The following is a 12060-nucleotide window of genomic DNA, read 5'->3' as shown; positions in this document are numbered from 1 at the left end:
AACATACACATACATCTGAGCTAGCAACTTCATCTCTACATAATTACCCAAGAGAAAAGAAAACATGTCGACATGAAAACTTAAAGTTTCATAGAAGCCTTATTCATATTAGCATAAATTGGCAACAACCCAAACGTCCATCAAAAGGTAAATAAGTAAACAAATTGCTACAGTGGGATACTACTTAGCAATAGAAAGGAATGAACTACTGATAAATACAATCATATAGATAAATCTCAAAAATATCATGCTGTGCAAATGAAACTGCATCAAAGGAGTGTATACATATGATCCCATTTATATAAACCTATAAGAAAGACTAATCTATAGTGACAGAAAGGAAAATCAGCAATTGCCTGGTGTTGGTGGTACAGAATTAAATCTGCAAGGGCAAATCTGTAAGGGCACAAGAGAACATTGTAGGATGATGTAAATGTTATAAATCTTGACTGTAGTGGGGGTAACATGGGTGTATATATTGCTTCAGACTCATCAAAGTGTACGTTTAATATAGGTACATTTTACTGTCCGGTAAATGGTAATTCTGCTAAGATGATAAAAAGCCTCTCCCCCTCCAAAAAAGTATTGACAGTCCAAGAATACAGTATACCCATTAAAAAGTCTTTAAAGATATGACGCAAAAGATAAAACGAAATGAAATTATGATGGAAAAAGTATGAATCATGAAGACAGTACTATATAAACTGCAGTTGGATTACTTTTGTGTGTGGCCACTCTGGCTAAGGGCTTATAACTTCCCACCCAGGTGACTGTGTGATAGGGTAATCTGTGCCCACCAAGCGGACTGGTCAGTTTTTCCTTAGAGAGAGCCAATTCCAGAGGAGAGGAATCCACCACCACCAAGAAAGGCCAAACCAACAGAACAGACCCCAGCAGCAGAGACCTGGCAGCAGGAGATGGAACGGTGGGCTTCCTAGCCCACAGAGAGAGAAAGCTGAGTGCCTTTGTGCAGAGGTTGAGGGCCAGGGAGAGGCATGACTATGATGCACAGCTGGGGATTGGCTATCCTGCTGATCTTGGTTCTCCTTCCCCTTTGTGGGGTTGGAGGAGGTCAGACACTGCCCCCATGCCATTCTTACATAAACCCAGAAGAAAGCTTTTGGGATGATATAATAACTCTACTTCAAAAATCTAAAAGTGCTCCAAAAGCAAAAACAGAAATCTCCCAATTTACTTGATTTATTATACTTGGTCAAAAACTAACATGGGAGGCAAAAAATCACTAAGATAGTCTAAAGCAATACCATAAAATACATTTTCTTCTATTAGTGACATACACTTAAAGGAGCCGAATGGCTTAACTAGGAGATCAAAGCATCAGTCAATGGCTCATTTGGACTAAATTAATGATTGCAAAGAAATACAAAAAGGTGTTCATGCAAACCAAAACTGTCTTGCATGCAAATCAAAATTGTTTTCTCATTAATTACCTCATTTTTTTAATGAGATTTCATCCTACCTTATAAGAGAATCACTTCGTTTATCAGATCTAACAAGGAGAACAACTTTCCATCTGTGGAAGGCTCCTGGAGCACCAGTGCGTTTCAATTCTTCACGCCATCTTTTAGGTGCAGATTGCATTTGAGGTGAATACTGGGAGTCTTTTTGAATTTTATATCCCCATTCATAAGTTGTTTCATCAAGCCATCTGCCACTTCTGGCACTATGAATTATGTAGTCCTTAGTTAGTACCCACTTTCCTGGAAAGCAAATGTACTGTCATCCACAAAAGAATTCTGGTTCTGATAAGGTTAAACACTAAAGATCAAATATCAAATAAATTTCAACCTTTCTCAACATGAGACTAAAATGTCAACATTATTTTTATACTACAATGTTTTCCTAAATTTTTGATAGCAAGAAGCCTACAGCTACAGTATCACTGAACATTGTATATAATCATTTCTATGACAAGTCTAAATATTGCAAAGAAAAGATCGATATAAGGTTTCGAAATCTAAAATAAAACGTAGTATTAATTGAATTTTTATTGTTATTCACAATTTTGGGCTTGATTTATATCCTTTCCACTTTGCTAATAAACTTCTCCGATAATGTTCACAGCATTGTTACACTTTGAAAAACAAAATTTATTACATTAGAGAATTTCTCAGGATAGTAATACTATTTTGTAGTTTTTTGATCTGAGCATCAATAGTTTTTGTAAACCGCAGGGACAATGTATGCATTCATTTGTGGGGGGTAATAACGAATCCTAGCCTTTTCCTGGTAAGTCACTCTAAAAGTGGTAAATTCACCCTCACAGTAGAGAAAACTACAGAAGGAATCCCAATGGTGACAAAGGGAAACAGGAGATTTTGATCCTAATTTGGGTTTATGGGATTTAGTATCTTCGAAAAATAAAATCAGATGATCACTGCTTTATGGTAGGAATGGGAGGCAAGGCAGCAGGAGTAGAGAAAGAGTTGAAAAAACAAAAACAATGGCTATTTTCAATGATAAATCATAGAAAAGAAACTTTCTGAGAAGTTAGGCTTCACCAAAAGATTACATTTTGAGCATTTTGTGCCAAATGTTTTTGTTAAAGAATTTTTTTTCCCCTACATAAACCACTAAGACATTAAATCCTTGGTGCAGTAAATATTTCTTAAAAATGCGTATTTTAATAAATTTTTCATGAATTGCAAAATTTTACTCAAAAAAATAAAAAATTATATCAAATATTCTTAGAAAACTATCAAAAAACATGTCTGATATAATAAACATGCTGTCTTTCTAGAGTTTAAATTTACTCAGTGAGGTATTTTTTTCTTTAACATGAAGATTTTTTTTTTTTTTTCAGGGAAGAGCAGTAAGCTTACCTGCTGCACAAGCTGCTAAAAATTTTTCACTCCTACACAGGCGTTCAGCTATAAGATGTGTACAATTTTTGTATTTCTAAAAGAGGAAATCCATATGAAAAACATGTTACTAAAGTAAGATTTCCTTTATAACACAGTAAAAAAAAAAGTCTTACATATCATGGAGCCATCTTATCATTCTTAGGCTAGAATTATACTATTTTTCAGCTATACCTTGAACATTTTGATAAGCAAGTTTCTGTACTCACCTCACTCTTAATAAAAGTGCAGTCCAGTTTTAAGAGCAATTTGCCCAAAGCTTCCTTTTCTTCCATCTTAAATCCTGTCATCTGAATGATATGCTTTGGTGCACCATCTTCCATCTAACATATACACACACAAAGAAGATAACATATAAAGATACTATTCACAGGGTTGACATTATTTTTTCTTAATTATGAGTGCTAAAAGTGAACACTAAATCCATCTGAAGACCCATTTCAAAACTAAAATAATGAATTAAATATATATGGCTTAACTGTAAATATCAATATGAAAATTACTTATGTACCACAGAATCTAGTTTTAAAAGTAATCTTCTCAAAATGCGACCTTAAATAAAGTTATAGGTTTTTTTCTAGCTTGAAACTGGAAAGTTTGCATTACTATAGACAATGAGGAATGACTGTAATTCCACATAAAAGTATAAACAATCAATATTGTTATTTAAAAAAAAAAAAACCCAGTGCCCTCAAGTCAAGTTGGTTCCAACTCATAGCAATCCTACACGGTTTCCAAGGAGTGGCTGGTGGTTTTGAACTGCTGATCTTTTGGTTAGTAGCTGAGTTCTTAACTACTATGCCACCAGGGCTCCATATTAGCATAATAAAAAAAACTATCTTCAGTTTAAAATTACTGGTTTTTGCTAAGAGCCCCTGAAAAAAGTACACTTGTGGGGACAATGAAACAACCAGATTTTATATAAACTTTTGAAGAGCTTATGGACAGATACTGAAGAATATATATGAGTCATTGGAGAAACTGGCAGAACTAATGGTCCCACAGAATTTATACCAAATAATTTAATAGGTACACATAGATCCTATTCTTAATTTATCATTTAACCTTGATATATATTAATTTCATTATAAAGCAGACTAATAAATCACAAGTTTTCATCTAAGTTTATTTTTACAGGGACCTTAATCCATATTTAAACGTAGTTCATAAAGTACTCTGCGTTTTGAGGAGGGACATTAAGTAAGAAACGGAAAACTCACAACATTACTAATCAGAATACAATTACTTCTGTTTACATGAGGTTAGAACTTTAGAATTAGATATGGCATTTTAGAGAAAATCTAGTTTCTCTTTACAGATGAGGAAAGCAGGGAGTAGAGAGATCAAGGTAACTTTTCATTTCCTAAAAATTCTGTCAATATAGCTCTAAATTTAAAACCTGTGAAACCCAGAACCTGTGTGAGGCAGAAGAGAAGGAAAACTCAAATATTTTCCACTAAAACAAGCAACAGAAATATGGTAAGAATATACCCTGTCGAAGATGAAAACTTGTGAGACCCGGAAAAACAACACAGTCCCGTTGAATTCTGGCTCTCACAGGTTTCACTATATTTAACTAATGCCACAGGGAAAGCACGGCAGTTGGCTTCTTTCAAAACAATGAGTAACATTCAAAAACTCTAAATTTTGAGCCAAAGACTAATAGCAGATAACCAGTGAAGTGAAAAAGCTTCCTTATAGAAATCCTGTTTTCAAAAACTAAAATAAATATGAAGTATAATAGATATACATGTACACTCAAATACATAAAGGTTGAAAATCATTTAGAATAAAAATGGGAGGAAAGTCTGACGATAACATTTTAAAGTATTACTCAAGATTAGGAGTAAACCTTCATTTCTCTTGCTTAATCTTTTGAAGAGAACGCACTTCAGCTAGAGTAATATCACTCCTGGTTTCTCTCTCTACTCTTCTTCATCTCCGTTTGGAGGAGGAAAAGCTGCTGGAGAGAACCAACTGGATATACTTTGCTCAGCTCTTCCTGGTTCTCCTTTGAATCTTTTGGAAACTCTGGTGGTGTAGTGCTTAAGAGCTACGGCTTCTAACCAAAAGGTTGGCAGTTCAAATCCACCAAGAGCTCCTTGGAAACTCTATGGGGCAGTTCTACTCTGTCCTATAGGGCTATTAAGAGTCAGAATCAACTCGACAGCAACGGGTTTGGTTTTTGGTATCTGTAAAGACAGTTCATATTAAATGCTTTCTGACATGTGCTGAGGAGCTGCCAGTATAGTCCTACACTGCCTGTGTGAGTAAATCAATTTAACGGTTATGTATTAAGAAGTGCATGGAGTTGCACATCAAAGCCATTTTTATTCTGTTGATGCTGATATTTTTATTTCAATATCTGACTTTCCATTTTCTCAGTTGGCTCCAGAAGCAGGAAAGAGGTATCACATATTAACTTCCTGTTGTTGGTTGGTTTTTTTTTTTTTTTGGTAGCTGCCATTGAGTCAATTCTGACTCATGGTGACCCCACGTGTGTAGTGTAGAACTGCTCCTTTCGGTTTTGAAGGCCGTAACCTTCCGGAAGCTGATACCCAGGCCTATCTTCTAAGGGGCAAAGAACTGCCAAACTTGGGGTTCGTAGTCCAACACTTAAACATTGTACCTTAACAGGAACCCCTACCCGTAAAAAAAAAAATCCGTTGCCGTCGAGTTGATTCCGGCTCATAGAGACCCTATAAAAAATAGAACAGAGTAAATTGCCCCATACAGTTTCCAAGGAGCATCTGGTGGATTCAAACTGCCGACCTTTTGGTTAGCAGTCATAGCTCTTAACCGCTATGCTACCAGGGTTTCCAAGAACCCCTACAAACACCCTAAAATCATAAAATTCAGATACAGAACATAATATGTCTTTAGAATAAGGCTCTTCAATGAAGCAAATGCTTTAAAAAGTTACAAGGATCTGCTCAGTACAAAATCATAAAGTGTACACAGGAGACCTAAATGTTTTATAAAAAAAGTTAATCATTTAAATCATACACACAAAATAAAATACTACCATCATTAAACAAAATGAAACTAGCTTCCTGCATAAAGTATTCTTTATTAACCATACAATTTTTTAAATCATTTACATGGATTAAATAACCAAGCTCCTACAACGTAACTGACAACAGGCTAATCTCTAAAATTTATAGAAAACTTCAACAGCTCAACAACAAACAGACAAATAACCCAATTAACGATGGACAAAGAACGTGAACAGACACTTCACCAAAGAAAACATTCAGGAAGCTAACGAACACATGAAGATGTTCTCGATTATTAGGCAAGATGCCAATTGTTGTTAGGTACCATCTAGCCAGTTCTGACACATAGTGCCCTGTGTACCACAGAACCAGACACTGCCTGGTCCTGCACCATGCTCGCAATCGTTGTTATGCTTGAGCCTATCATTGCAGCCACTGTGTTAATCCATCTTTTTGAAGGTCTTCCTCTTTTCCACTGACCATGTACTTTAACAAGCATAAGATACTTCTCGAGCGACTGATCCCTCCTGCCAACATGTCCAAAGTACGTAAGACGCAGTCTCGCCATCCTTGCTTCTAAGGAGCATTCTGGTTGCACTTCTTTCAAGACAGATTTGTTCGTTCTTTTGGCAGTCCATGGTATATTCAATATTCTTTGTCAATGCCACAATTCAAAGATGACAATCCTTCTTAGGTCTTCCTTAGTTATTGTCCAGCTTTCACATGCATATGATGCAACTGAAAATACCATGGGTCAGGCACACCTTGGTCTTCAAGGTGACATCTTTGCATTTCAACACTTTAAAGAGGTCCTTTGCAGCAGATCTGCCCAACGCATCTTTCGATTTCTTGTCTGCTGCTTCCATGGGTGTTGATTGTGGATCCAAGTAAAATGAAATCCTTGACAACTTCAATCTTTTCTCTACTTATCATGATGTGGCTTATTGGTCCAGTTGTGAGATTTTTGTTTTATTTACGTTGATTGTAATCCATACTGAAGGCTGTGGTCTTTGATCTTCATCAGTAAGTGTTTCAAGTCCTCTTCACTTTCAGCAAGCAAGGTTGTGTCATCTGTATAATGCAGGCTGGAGTCTTCCTCCAATCCTGATGCCCCATTCTTCTTCATACAGTCCAGCTTCTCCGATTATTTGCTCAGCAAACAGATCGAATAGGTATGGTGAAAAGATACAACCTTGATGCACACCTTTGCTGACTTTAAACCATGCAGTATCCCCTTGTTCTGTCCAAACTACTGCCTCTTGATCTATGTACAGGTTCCTCGTGAGCACAATTAAGAGTTCTGGAATTCCCATTCTTTGCAATGTTATCCATAATTTGTCATGATCCGCACAGTTGAATGCCTTTACTAGTCACTAAAACATGGGTAAACATCCTTCTGGTATTCTCTGCTTTCAGCCAGGATCCATCCAACATCAGCAATGATATTCCTGGTTCCATATTCTCTTCTGAATCTGGCCTGAATTTCTGGCAGTTCCCTGTACAAACAGATATAGGGCTGGCAGTGCTCACTAGTCTATGCCAAGAAATTTGGAAGACAGCTACCTGGCCAACTGACTAGAAGAGATCTGTATTTATGCCTATTCCCAAGAAAGGTGATCCAATCGAATGTGAAAATTATGGAACAATATCATTAATATCACACACAAGCAAAATTTTGCTAAAGATCATTCAAAAGTGGATAGAGCGGTATATCGACAGGGAACTGCCAGAAATTCAGGCCAGATTCAGAAGAGGACATGGAACCAGTGGCAAAATTAAAAAGATGCAAATGAAAACTACAATGAGATATCATCTCTCATCCCTGCAAAAATGGCAACTGATCAAAAAAAACAGAAAACAAATAATCCTGGCAAGGTTGTGGGGAAACTGGAACTCTCATACACTGCTGGTGGGAATGTAAACTGGCACAACCACTATGGAAAATGGTAATGGCACTTCCTTAGAAAGTTAGAAACAGAATTATCATACGATCCAGTAATCCCACTCTTATTTCAATAGACATATGCATGCATACACATGTTCACTGCAGCACTGTTCACAATAGCAAAAAGATGAAAACAACCTAAATGCCCATCAGTGGATGAATGGATAAACAAAATGTGGTATATGCACACAATGGAATACTATGCAATAATAAAGGCTAATGATGAATCCGGGAAATATCTCACAATATGAATGAATCTGGGGGGTATCATGCTGAGCAACATAAGACAATCACAAAACAACAACAATTTTATGAGACTACTATTATAAAAAGCCAAGAATAGGTTTACACACAGAAATAAGTATTCTTTGATAGTTTCCAGAGAGGGGAGGAGGAGAGAAGGAGAATCACTAACTAGATAGTAGACAAGTGTTAATTCCGGTGAAGCGTAAGGCAACATACAATATGGGGGAAGCCAGCACAATGTGACCAAGGCAAAGGAAGATACTGAGAATTACGCAAGAATAAAGGACAACTACAGTAAATGCTATGCCGTAGACAACCCTGCAGCAACAGTAATAACAATACTTTGGGAGTAGATACATGGGTTAATATGTATACTAAATAGGTGAGGGGCATCATACAAGAGTATACCCATGTATGTATATATCAGTATGGTTGTGGGTATTTCTACATAAAACAAACAAAAACCAAACCCAGTGCCGTCGAGTCGATTCCGACTCATAGCGACCCTATAGGACAGAGTAGAACTGCCCCATAGAGTTTCCAAGGAGCGCCTGGCGGATTAGAACCGCCAACCCTTTGGTTAGCAGCCATAGCACTTAACCACTACGCCACCAGGGTTTCCATATTTCTACATACATATTTGTAAATGCTGCATGTATATTCGTATATATAACAGACCATACAGGGGGCACAATCATAGAAACTACTTAGCCATTGGGACTGAACTACTGGGCCTGAAGGCTAAGAACCATAGTCTCAGGGGGCAACTAGGTCAACTGGCAAAACACAGTTCATAAAGATAATATTCTACATCCTAGCTGGTGAGTACCATTGGGGGACTTAAAAGCTTTCGAGCAGCCGTCTAAAAAGCAACTATTGGTCTCTTCCCACCAGGAACAAAGGAGAACAAAGAAAATTCAAGACCCAATGAAACAATTAACCCAAAGCACTAATGGCACACATGAAATACAGTCTTCTCTAACCTGAGACGAGAAGAACTATACGGTGCCTGGCTACCACTAATGACCACTCTCACTGGGATCACAATAGAAGGTCCCAGGTAGAATGGGCAAAAAATGTAGAACAACAACAACAAAAAAAGACCACTTACTGGTCTGAAAGAGACTGGAAGAACCCCCGAGAGTACTGTCCTAAGATAAACTTCTAACTTGGAATGACAGACACTCCAAGAAGCTACCTTTCAGCAAAATAATAGACGGGGCTATAAAATCAACAATAACATCCATGAAAAATGTGCTCCTTAGGACAACTGACTATATGAGACCAAAAGGGCAACATTTGCCCAAAAGCAAAGATGAGAAGACACAGAAGGACAGGGAAACCCTACTAATGAAAATGGGGAACCCAGGGAGGAAATGGGGTGAGTGCTGACATACTACAGCGATTACAACCAATCTGTGTAAGAATCATTGAATGGAAAATTAATTTGCTATGCAAACCTTCACTTAAAGCACAATAAAATGTTAATAACAACCAAGCTCCTGAGCATTATCATTCCTAGACATATACTGGTTAATATACAAAAACTTTACAAAGAGTATGCTCTTTTCCTAGAAATAATAATGATTTAGTCTGATGCAAAACACATACAAACACAAACACACATAATAAGGTCACATATGGATTATATAACATGTTTATAATCAGGGAGAAAACTTCTTTCATTAATTCTAGGGAGTTACTTAAATCCTTTAAGCAAATTTCCTTTAGAAAATGATAAGTCTTCTAGAAATATTAAACCAGTTGCCATCAAGTCCATTCCAACTCATGGAGACCCCATGGGTGTCAGACTAAAACTGTACTCCATAGGGTTTTCATTGGCTGGTTTTTCACAAGTAGACTGCCATGTCTTCCTACTGAGGCGCCTCTGGGTAGACTTGAACTTAACCTTTTGGTTAGCAGCCAAGCACATTAACAGTTTGCACCACCCAGCAACTCCTCTAGAAATATTAGACAAGCAAAATTCAACATATCTGTGAATAGCATTTTGGTATTCTAACGGAAAAAGAAATCATTGTTTTTATAGTTCTTGAAAGCTACTATTATCAGAGGAATACGAGTGTTTTAAATGTACATATTTTTCCCATTGTATTTTATTTATGTATTAAAGAGTTTCAAAAGCTATTTGGTAGGCTATTTTAAGAAACATTGTTAAAGAAGGGAAGTTTGAGTGGTTTTAAAACCGTAAAAGCTTGCTTACCTGACTATTCTAAAATACTGATGTGTAGAAGGCAATCAAAATATACAGAAAGCATCAAGAAAACAAAAATTCCCTGTAACGCTACCACCCAAAAACTTTTATTAAAAGGTTGTTCTTTAAATTTTATTTTACTGCTTCCTAAGAATTAAATATATGTGATATAAAACTACAAGAAATAAAATTACCATACTATGTTTCTCTTTTCAGATTAAGTTGTTGTCGTTAGTTGCTATCAATTCCGACTCACGGCGACCCCATATGTGCAGAGGAGAACAACTCCATGGGGTTTTCAAGGCTGTGACCTACCAGAAGCAGATCACCAGGCCTGGAAGCAGATTGCTGGGTCTGTCTCCCGAGAAGCCTCTGGGTGGATTCAAATCGCCAACCTTTCGGCTAGCAGTCGAGCACTTAGCCGTTTGCACCATTCATGAACTCCTTGCAGATCAATTTAATAATAAGCTATTTTAAAACTTGATTATTTACTACCAACGTGACATTTTAACATATTTTGGGTTTACGTATATATTATTAAATTATTTGGACTTGCTAGAGTCAGTGTATAAAACAAAATTCTCACCTTAAAACATAGTATCTTTATAATGGAATAAAGGTAATGAAAATACTCCATTTTGTACATTTAACAGCACTTTCTGTCAGAGCCCACAGTAAAATGAAAACAGGACCAACAGTGTAAAATAGGAGAAATCAGAAAAGCCTTTTTTTTTTTAATAATTTTTATCGAGCTTTAAGTGAACGTTTACAAATCAAGTCAGTCTGTCACGTATAAGCTTATATACACCTTACTCCACACTCCCACTTACTCCCCCCCTAATGAGTCAGCCCTTCTGGTCTCTCCTTTCGTAACAATTTTGCCAGTTTCTAACCCTCTCTACCCTTCCATCTCCCCTCCAGACAGGAGATGCCAACACAGTCTCAAGTGTCCACCTGATACAAGTAGCTCACTCTTCATCAACATCTCTCTCCAACCCATCGTCCAGTCCCTTCCATGTCTGATGAGTTGTCTTCGGGAATGGTTCCTGTCCTGGGCCAAAAGAAGGTTTGGGGACCATGACCGCCGGGATTCCTCCAGTCTCAGTCAGACCATTAAGTCTGGTCTTTTTATGAGAATTTGGGGTCTGCATCCCACTGATCTCCTGCTCCCTCAGGGGTTCTCTGTTGTGCTCCCTGTCAGGGCAGTCATCAGTTGTGGCTGGACACCATCTAGTTCTTCTGGTGTCAGCACGATGTAAGTCTCTGGTTCATGTGGCCCTTTCTGTCTGTTGGGCTCATAGTTGTCGTGTGACCTTGGTGTTCTTCATTCTCCTTTGATCCAGGTGGGTTGAGACCAATTGATGCATCTTAGACGGCCGCTTGTTAGCATTTAAGACCCCAGATGCCACATTTCAAAGTAGGATGCAGAATGCAGAAAAGCCTTTTTAAAGCAATTTCTTTCCTTTGAAAAATGAATAAGAAACTGAAATTAAACAGGCAAAAACAAGGAAAGGAATAGCCAAAAAAATGAGGGGTCCTCAATGGAACTGAATTGAGAATCCAGACATAAATCCATCCACATATGAGCAGTTGATATTTGATAAAGGCCCCAAAACAGTTAAATGTGGAAAAGACAGTCTTTTTAACAAATGGTCCTGGCATAACTGGATATCCATCTGCAAAAAAAGGAAACAAGACCCATACCTCACTCCATGTATAAAAACTAACTCAAAATGTATCAAAGACCTAAATATAAAATCTAAACTGATAAAGATCATG

At 37.3% G+C, this 12060-nt stretch overlaps 1 protein-coding gene across 2 annotated transcripts in view; it reads right to left on the bottom strand.

The window, feature by feature from the left end:
• SLF1 (SMC5-SMC6 complex localization factor 1) overlaps positions 1-12060 on the bottom strand; it is a 77744-nt gene that overhangs the window by 57963 nt on the left and 7721 nt on the right. For both annotated transcript variants that reach the window (XM_049867927.1, XM_049867932.1), the window contains exons 2-4: positions 3092-3205; positions 2844-2919; positions 1481-1721 (exon numbers count right to left, since the gene is read on the bottom strand). In XM_049867927.1, the coding sequence (XP_049723884.1) occupies positions 1481-1721; positions 2844-2919; positions 3092-3205 (431 nt within the window). The remainder of the gene's footprint in view (positions 1-1480; positions 1722-2843; positions 2920-3091; positions 3206-12060) is intronic.

Source organism: Elephas maximus, chromosome 2 (genome assembly GCF_024166365.1).
Source record: "Elephas maximus indicus isolate mEleMax1 chromosome 2, mEleMax1 primary haplotype, whole genome shotgun sequence".
NCBI lineage: Eukaryota > Metazoa > Chordata > Mammalia > Proboscidea > Elephantidae > Elephas > Elephas maximus.
The sequence above is the reverse complement of the archived record's forward strand: the minus strand, read 5'-3'. Positions and strand labels throughout refer to the sequence as shown.